Source organism: Gavialis gangeticus, unplaced genomic scaffold (assembly GCF_001723915.1).
Source record: "Gavialis gangeticus isolate Ggan-Ray unplaced genomic scaffold, GavGan_comp1, whole genome shotgun sequence".
Classification (NCBI taxonomy): domain Eukaryota; kingdom Metazoa; phylum Chordata; order Crocodylia; family Gavialidae; genus Gavialis; species Gavialis gangeticus.
In genome coordinates, this window is record NW_017729008.1 from 39,295,353 (window position 1) to 39,305,013 (window position 9,661).

The 9,661-nt window shown below is 49.5% G+C and overlaps 1 protein-coding gene across 1 annotated transcript in view; it reads right to left on the reverse strand.

The window, feature by feature from the left end:
• Positions 1 to 9,661, reverse strand: part of PLXNA4 (plexin A4) — a 660,133-nt gene that overhangs the window by 63,458 nt on the left and 587,014 nt on the right. Inside the window, exons 23-24 of the mRNA XM_019509620.1 lie at positions 9,361 to 9,507; positions 599 to 758 (exon numbers count right to left, since the gene is read on the reverse strand). Of these exons, the coding sequence (XP_019365165.1) occupies positions 599 to 758; positions 9,361 to 9,507 (307 nt within the window). The remainder of the gene's footprint in view (positions 1 to 598; positions 759 to 9,360; positions 9,508 to 9,661) is intronic.

The following is a 9,661-nucleotide window of genomic DNA, read 5'->3' on the forward strand; positions in this document are numbered from 1 at the left end:
CTGTGACTTGTTCCAGATGGTTTCCCATTCTTCAGCACTATCTTCTGATTCAATATCATTAGCCCATTTTGTCATAACCATTGTTTTTTCTTCTTTATGGCTATTTAAAATTGCTTTACATAACACAAGTCAATAGGCCCGTGTTTTTCCTTACTGTGACCACACTGGGTGGCTATCACACTGCGGGACACACGCTGCCTGAACCCATCGCCCCCGGCAGAAAGCCTAGGGAGAAATCTCAGCAATAGGAGCCTCGCAGATGTTGTCCCCCTATTCTGGTAATGTCCCTCTCAGGCCTTTCCAGCAGGGAAGAGTGAGTGAGCCACTGGGTCTCAGACCTATAGCATCCCCTTTATGCCCTTGGCCAGGGGGGGTTCTTGCATGCTGGAGCAGGTTTGTGGGTTGTTTTTATGGCCCAGAGGTTATGGGAGGCACCTGGATCTGATGTGCAGAAGGGCTGGGAGTATCCTTTCATCGATCCCTCCAGCCCTCAGTCTGCTCCACTCTGTCTGGTGTCACGGTGCCCAGAAGAGATGGCAATATCTCCGTTCACACACCCCCTCCCTGCAATGGGACTCGGGGCCGAGCGTTCACATACCCAAGTCCATGTCTGCAGCTTTTGGCCGATGGGAGCAGGGCACGTTCTTGAAGATGGCATCCAAAATCTTCTCCTTGACCTGCGTGATGGTGTCGCAGTTGAGGATCTTCACTGGGATCTCCGGGCTGTTCACGTTATCGGGGTTCACACAGCTCAGGACCTGGGGGAGGAAGGCAGAGAGGCAATGAAAAGAGCCATGCTTTTCAGGGAGCCACAGGCACCCCATCACCACCCCTCCCCAGCTGGCTGCATGCCAGCAGCACCAACCCAGCCCTGCAGGTCCCTCTAAGCCACGTGTGAGGTTGCTCAGTAGATAGATGGGGTCTGGATATGTGCCTACAGAGGGCTTGTTCCAAAAATAGGTCTTTAACTGGCTCAACACATGACAGGGCTGTTCTCATTGCTTTATGCTCATACTGATTAGCATCACTTAGGGCCTGCTCCTTTTTCTACTGAAGTTAAGGGCAAATCTCCCACTGATTGTGATGGCAGCAGGATGTAGCCCCTACCTAAGTGCACCGGCCTCCTCAGGTCCTTATTGCAAGGATGATGTGGTCTGAATTCCCCTCTACATGAGCTTTTCCCAGTGGGGTGCACTCACAGTACCCAGCTACCTTTGGAGCAGGCCAGCCCACACATTTGGGTTCCTCGATCCTCTCCTTCTTGACTTCTCAGTTGTGGCTGCCAAAAAAAAGCCCATTCTGCAGCCGAGGAACCAACTCTTTTCATACAGGTCACTTAAAAAGTTGTTCACAACTTCCAGCAGGTACTGCCTGAGGCTGGAAGACTGGCCAACGCAATGAAAAGCTTGAGGGCCTTTGCATCTGAGACAACTTCAACTTCATGAGAGCCTCACAAGTGTTACAAGTGAATAGGACCTCCTTTGCACTCTGTCACCCTTGGCTTGACTCTTTAGTCTGATCTTAAATCTCATAACCCGCAGCTTGTCTTCTTTCCAAGCTCCTCTACCAAGAGGCAGGCCAAACTTTTCTTAACTGGAAATACAGGGCTTCTAAAAAAAATCACCTCTTGCTCTGGGACTTGAAACAAGAAGTTACCTGATTAGCTAGGCCTCCAGTTTCTTGAGGGGATGCTGGCATCTGTTGCATGAGCATGGTCCAAGAACAAAATGAAAAGCATGTGGGGGGCTGAGAGGGGGAGGGGGTCCCTTCAGCTCAAGCACATGGAGCGTAATGGAAATTTGGCTGCTAACTCACAGGCATTTATAAGGCCAGGGCTCTGCTATCTCTGGATGGAGAAGGAAAAAAGGGTATACATTTTTATACACTTAACACGCTTTTAAATGTTGAAGGAGAATTAAACTGGGGCTGGTTAATGTTCTGGCCTTTGTACAAGAGCAGAGGTAAGGTCCCAATTCCTCCACACACATGCAGGAGAGACAGGATGCTTCTTGACTTCCAGTCCTACGCTATTGAGCGCTGTGATATCAAAGGGATGTCACCTTCCATTCCTGTCTTCCAGGAGCGGGGAAAGCAATCATTATGTATCATTTACAAAAGGCTTTGTGAACTTTTACAGGAAAGGCACAATATAAATGTAAGCCATTGATTGGATTCAATTACTATTATTCATATCCCTTCTGGGAGCATTGGGGAAGCATAAATTCACATAATCATTGTAATAATAACAACAGCAATCATTTACATTTCTATAGCATCCTTCACCTTAGAAGATCACCGAGGTATTTACAAACAGCACCAATAATGCACAGCCACCATTGGGGTGATTAATCATGCTGCCTAACTCAGCGGGGAAGTGCGGGGTGGGGGGGAAGAGTGAGGAAATGTTGATGGAGGACCTGGGAAATGTCATGGGATCATAAGTAGCCATGGAAATCAGTTATGTTTAAAGTATCGCCCCATGCAATAAGCTACCCACAGATCATCTGATCACCCATGCATGCTGGACTGAGTTGTCCCTGGGCAGAATGGATCCAGTCATATCATAAACACAATTTCATCCCTAGGAAAGCAGCAGAAAATGAGGGTTGGAAGGGACTTCAGGAGGTCACATCTAGTCCAACGCCCTGCTCAAAGCAGGACCAGCCCCAGCTAGGTCATTCCAGCCAGGGCTTTGTCTACCCAGGTCGTAAAAACCTCCAAGGCTGGAGATGCCACCACCTCTCTGGGGAACCTGTTTTAGTGCTTTACTACCCTCCTAGTGAGAAGGTTTTTCCTGATATCCAACCCAACTTTGGGGCCTTGGCTGCTTTGCGTTATTCATGTCAACAGCCATGAAGCCGAGATGGGAGCTGGGTCATCTTTTATTCCCCACAGAATGAGAGAACAGCACTGGAGCAAGACGGTCTCATGGCTGGGATCTGATGGTGCGAGCTGCTGAGAGTCCCCAGTCCCAGGAAAGGTAATGGGCACCCAGGACCCTGCTGGATTGGTTCAATAGACTGAGACCTTCTAATACATGTAAGGGTGAAGTTACATGTTACACCTAGACTATGCTAAGAGAACTGAAAACACAAGCATCCACGCGTTATTAATTCATTGACTTGTGGCACGTGCCCTTTGAGTGTCTCAAAGTTATGCCACTTCGGATGCGGGTTAACTCGGGACCACACTACCTAGCTCGTCTTAGGGTAACTTCAGTCTGCTCTGTGGAGATAAAGCAAACAATTTGCAGTCCTTCAGCATCCCAGGATACACTGCTCCCAGGCCCTATCCCAGAGCAGGATCCCTGGCCACACCCCTGCTCACCTGCCCCCTAGTGGCAAGTGAGAGCTATGCAAGCAAGAAATAGTATTAACCCTTAACACAGGACTGCTCAGAGCACTTTCTAATTTTAACACTACTAAACATGCCCCGTATTTAGTCTGGGCAACGTATAATGGGTAACTTCACCCTACCTCGCCAAGCGGGCTTTATCAGAGCTGTAGATGAAGTAGAGTTTGCCCCCTTTTGAGTAAGATGTCAAACACCAGGGCACGATTACAGACCACACACTACATTGTGTTCGTCTGACTATATAGGTAAATACTACTGAGAAGGCTCCAGGTTGATTGGGTTTGTTTTAGATGCTGAGCAGCTTACCAGTGACCTGTCTGCTCCCTCTCACCCTCTCTCTGACCAACTGATTTCTGAGGCAGGCTGCCTGCCTATGGGTTATGCCCACCAAAGCAAATAAAATGCTATGCAAAGCCAAAATAGTGCCCCCTCTCCCAAATGTTGGTTTTCCAAGTAGAACTGCAGGATTTGCTGCTCGGGCTGGGCCACGTGGCTTGGAGAGAAACCAGCCCCAGACTTGGTAGCTTGGTAGGTGAGGATCATGCCGGAGAAGCAGAAAGTCTTGAATTATAACACTGACATCCGCTCTGATTTCCTGTGCCAGCATCAATGAGTGACTCACTGTCTCTTCTCAGCAAAACAATATTTCAACTGATTAATAAAAATGTTTCATTAAAAAGACCCACACTCCCTGATCTCTGTGCTTTTGTTGCATGCCCTACAGATGGGGCTGGGCACGGCTGTCTGCAGTGTCTGTAGTAACTCACCAAGCACAGAAGAAACCCTATGGTGACTGCAGACGGTCTAAGGGGTCACCAGCCGGTATGAAGAAGGAAGGGGAGATACATCTAGGACATTTCTATGACACTAACAGCAATCAAATCAGGCCTAGCTTTATTTCATTTGAATTGAAAAAGCCACAAAAGACTCCAGAACAATGTCTATTTATTGTGGGGGGAAAAAATGAAAGCAGAGAGAGACCAAAAGGAAGAACAGTCTCATTCATATTTTCTTCCTTTTAATCTCCATCGCTGCAACTGATCTCTGTAAATCTGCTAAGATTCCTATCGGGAAATATTTGCTCTTGAGACGTAAGAGGGAAAGCTGATTAACATCAAACACCACCAAGTGAATGGAGGGAAGCTTTGTTCAGCCTGATGTATAATTACTACCTCTTCTCACTGGCTGCTTTGTACCCAGTCAAAAGGATTTCCTTTGGTGTAAGCGATCGCTCTGTCTCTCTGTTGTCTACATTTTTCTCTCCTTTGCTCCGTTTCTCCAAGTGAGATTGGGATTTCATGTTGCTACGGACTGTCAACTGCAGAGCAGAAAAGAGTCCAAGCCCTGCCGAGATCACATTCAGACAAGATGAGATACACAGAGGTAGCAAAAGGAAGATTTGTGAGGTCTTGGAATAAGTAAACGAAGTCACCCGCTCAGGGTCACTCATTAAATCAGCCTCTTCCAAGTCCTGTCCTCAGTCATATAAGCATGCTTTCTCCTGGATTACACCCACCTCTGTATTACCTAAGCAATGAATTTTCTCTCTTCCTACTCCCATGTGTCTGCTCTTGCCTATATAATCTTTTCTCCCTGAACATCCAAAGCAGGGTGAGCCATCAGGCCTGGACCCCCACCTTGTATCCGGATGTACATGCAAGGAGAGGAGGCATATTACCTCTGTCTACAGCACGAGTGTGACCATTTTTACTATCCCGGTTCTTCTTCTGCCTTCAGTGATGACACTGAAAAACTGGAGAAAGTTGCAAAAAGAATCACGAGAATGATTCAAATCTTGGGAAACTTCCTGTACAGCGGAGAGACTTAAGAAGCTCACTCAATTAATTTTTTCCAAGTCAGGGTGAAGAAGTGAATTCATCACAACCCAGAAGTACCTATGCAAAGGAGAGGTTTCTGGTAGTTGAGAAATCTCTAATTGAGCAGAACAAGGCATAACACGATTCAATGGCTGGAAGCTGAAGGCAGACACATTTGGAGCAGAAAAAAGGTACAGAATTTTAATCTTCAGAATTAACCTTTGGAGCAACTTAGCTAGAGACATGGGAGATTCTTGCTCACCTGAAGCCTTTAAACTAGGAGAGGATCTTTGTCTGAAAGGGATGCTATTGCCCCAGTGATGTGAGTGATGCAGGGACTGTGGGATAGATTCTTTGGCCTGAGCTGTGCAAAATGGCTGTCGAGATAGTCATGGCTCCTTTGTGACCAGCGGAAAGTTTTTTGTGTGCATTCGGCCACGGGGATGTTGTTCGTCTTGAGATGCCGGGATAGACCTTTCCACTGGGTTCCTGTGCCATTTTGCTCATCAGTGTGTTTTCATGTAGGACTGATTTTTCAGAAGAGATGTGAAGGGCCTGGGGAGGGTCACAAAGCTGAAATGCTGCTCCGCAGCACAATGGTCCTTGCAGGGATGCTAAGGATGGAAAAATCCTACTAGCTCAGGAAGACCACGACAACATTGGCCAATGGATGATTCTTCTTTGATTTCTCCAATTTAAAGCAATAGGGCTTTTTCCATACCCAACAGGAGACTGTTCTCCCCTAAGTACATCCACCAGCTAGGAGGTTATAGCCAATAAGCAGCCTTCCCACCTCTTCTTCTCTATTGGCCCTAGTTAGGTGCCCACGATCACTGGTCAGTAGGGCCATGCAAAATTTCACCTGGTGTTTCGTTTTGAAGTTGTTTTCACGCGTTTTCAGCTCGAAACAGGGAAATCAAAATGAAGCAAAAGCCTTTGAAACGGCTTCAGAATGAAACAAGGGTTTCGAAACATTTTGAATTTCGAAGCCAGACTTACTGGCTTCAGCGCCGGTCCCAGCCGGCAGCACCCAGCTCCTGTCATCTGGCAGGCAGATCGGGCGCTCGTCCGCACCCCTGGGAGGGCTGTGGGGGCTGTGCTGGAGTCCTCCTGGGGGTGCAAGCTCCTGATCTGCCTGCCGGCTAACAGAAGCTGGGTGCTGATGCCTGGGGCCAGTGGGGCTGGGGCAAGTCAGCTCATGTGAGGACCTGCTGCCCCAATCCTGGGGTGGGGGAGGGTCCCCGCATGAGCTGATCTGCCCTGGGCCCCACACCCTCCTCGAGCCAGCTCCAGCAGCCAGGGCAGGGCGGGTCCCTGCACATGCTGATCTGCCCCAGCCCCGCTGGCCCCAGACAGCAGCAACTGGCTCCTGGGCAGATCAGGCAGATCTGGGAGGGCTGCGGAGGCTGTGCCAGAGTCCTCCCAGGGGTGCACGCCCTTGATCTGCCTGCCGGCTGACAGGAGCCAGGTGCTGACACCTGGGGCCAGTGGCAGCACTGATCTTCCCAGCACTGGGTGTGGGTTATGCCCAGCACCGGTCTGTCATCTGGCAGGCAGATCAGGGGCCCTGGGAGGACCCTGGCACAGCCCCTGCAGCCCTCCCGGGGGTGCGGAGGTGCCCCCAGTCTGCCTGCCTGCTGCATTTTATGTTTCCCCATAATAACCTATGGGTGAAACATTGAAACAGCGTCGAAATAGCGAAACAGTTTAGACGAAAGGAAACAGAACAGTCATTTTGAAACAAAATGAAACTCAAAAAGAAACACTGTTTCCTCGAATCGTCGAAACTGGAGTCGAATGGGAACGGTGCTCCTTCACACAGCCCTACTGGTCACCATTAAAAGCCAACACTGGTACACAGATGACATCTGTAGAAATGGGAAACCCTGTGGGATGGCATATTAGCTTTCTAGCTTCAGAGGCATTATCCAACTACTAACCGATGTGAAGAGGGAACTTTCTCTCAGGTTGAGTTATCCTATACCAACTTTTTACTGGGTTTCTTATACCTTTCTATGCAGCAGTTGGTGCCAAGTTCTTGGACCAGGTGAATAAGATTTTGGACCAGGTGAACCTGAAATCTGGTCTCATTAGGCATTCCTGTGACGTGGCTGAATCCTCAGAAAACATAGTATGGCAACTCGGAGCAATCACTGACTTTTCTGTGAAGTTCTTGAGATGGCCAATGATGACAGCATAGGTGAACAGAGCTTTTCCAGACCTCAAAATACATCGGTCCAGGGTTGAGATCCAGCTTTGAGGATGCTCCCATTTTATTTTATTTTATTTTAACCAGCTGGTTATCCAGTCCTTACATTTTTTATTCCCGTGTCCCACCGGGGTGTTGTGAACAAAGGCGGCCCAGCACACGACATCCTTGCTACCACTCCAGTTAATCTGAACACCAGCTGAGCACCCGTACCTCCAGGATGCTGGCAAGCTGAAACCTCTCTGAGCACATAGAGATGATCTCCCAACTTTGCCTCTCCACCCTCTGGCATCACACAGCTTCCTCCCCCTGCACTGAAGATGCATCTCCAGTATCAGAAATCTGTCACGGCTGGTGAACCCCTCCCTCCATTTCTTACATCCACCTCTGCTTTCCTCCTGGTCCCCTTGATGTGCCTCCTTCCTCTGTTGTTACTTTTATGCTCCACTTTCACTCCAATTATAACTATCCTGCCTTTATTTTCTATAACTCTACAGGCACTGGACCTACCTCTGCTAGCTTTATGCTAGCTAGCGCAGGCATTGGGAGCTGTCTCTCTCTGAAAGCATGGAGATCACCATAGGCTGCTAAACCTGGCTGAGAAGTGGGGTAATTTAACCTGCAGTGAGCTCTGTGTTGCTATGACCAGACTACTCCTTGGATGCAAGCTAATTAGTTTAAAGCTAGCTTGGGCATGCCTGACTCCACTGCAGGTGCCAGGCTTCTCCTCATGCATCCTCCATAGCACTGCACTGCAAGCTGGCCAGGCATCCCTCACTCTCAGCAAACTGATAAGCTTCCATCATCATCCTTGCAATGCCTGGGCACAAGCCATAATCTGCATTTGGAGCAGAAAGTGTGTCGGGAGAGACCAGGCTGGGCCGGGGGATGGTGTCTAAATGCACACGTGTATGCACGCACCCAGATGGAGCGCGGGGGAGGAATTCCCCGCAGACTGGCGTGTCCTGTGCTAACAGTGTGTGTAGAAACAGAGCATGTAGAAGATCTGCTGAACTGGCAGTTTCTTCAGGATAGGAATGTGTGGCAGCCTGGAGCGGGAGCAAGCTGTGACATGGGGGTGGGGAGGATGGCTGGTGACAGGGCAGAGAGGAGGGAGGCAGAGAGAAGCTGTGGCAGTGCTAAAGGGGCAGGAGGGAGGGCACCTGCTGCTCTCTAACTGGAGGGCAATGCCATTTCGGCTTTGATAGCCTTCCACTGGAAGAAAACTGGGCAGAGGGCACTACAGGAGCGATGTTTGGAAACACAGTATGCCCACACACTGCATGGGGTGCTTTGTAACATGGCCCGTGCATGCTCTGCAGGAAGCAGAGCTCTTCTGGTGCAGGGTGGTTGTTAGCATGACCTCAGTCATTGCCAAGTTGGGGTCAAAGGGACAAGCCCACCAAGCCAACAGCATGGGGGGCAACCTCGTGGCTGCCTGCTTAGTGACCACATACTGTGCTGCCCATGCTGATACTCTTCGTGGCCTGTAGCTGAGCGCTCATGCTGTCATTTACCATTAGGCCCCTTCTGAGCACCTTAGAAGAAGCACAGCCTTGTCCAAGTCTCCCTTTCCTTGTCTCCTGCCCACACCCTCACCTGCATGATCCACCATCAAATCCTCATGCGTTCTTATCTCAACTCTGCCTATGCACCGGCTCTGCAACTGCATGTGTGCCGTACAACATTGAGCTGACCCAAGCACTCCCGCAGGGCTGGCAACCTCTCTGAGCACCTGGGACTGCTCTTGGCCAGAGCAACTGGCCAGCTGCAGTGGCATGGAGCAGCCCCTGCAAACCTTCTTCCTACAACAGAGGCATTTACCATATGCCGTGGCAGTGTTAGGAGATGTTAATAGTGCATTTTTGGGTGAGTGTCCATGTGGTGGCCTTCAATGGCAAGGGGAGGTTAGGCAAATTGACTCTAGCTTAGGAGATCGTCAGGACCCTGGTAGGACTCCTTGGTCTGAGCAAGACTTACCAGTGTCTTGTAGTCAATCTGCTGCCTGATGAGCTTGTCCTCACTCAGCGAGTATCGGGCTTCCCCAGTGATGGAGTCGATGGGGCCCTTTTCCATCTGCTGTTTGATGGCGCAGAAGAGAGAGAAGAGAGGTTCGCCGGCACACTCCTGCATGGAGACAAGAGGAACAAAAACCAGGTGATGTCCCAAATACATCATGCCCCTGAGATCAGCCAGTCCTGATCTTCCAGGATGAGACTGTAGTTTTGTCAGATCCAGATGGCCTATTTGGCTGTGCTCTCTCCAATCTACCAGGGAGCTC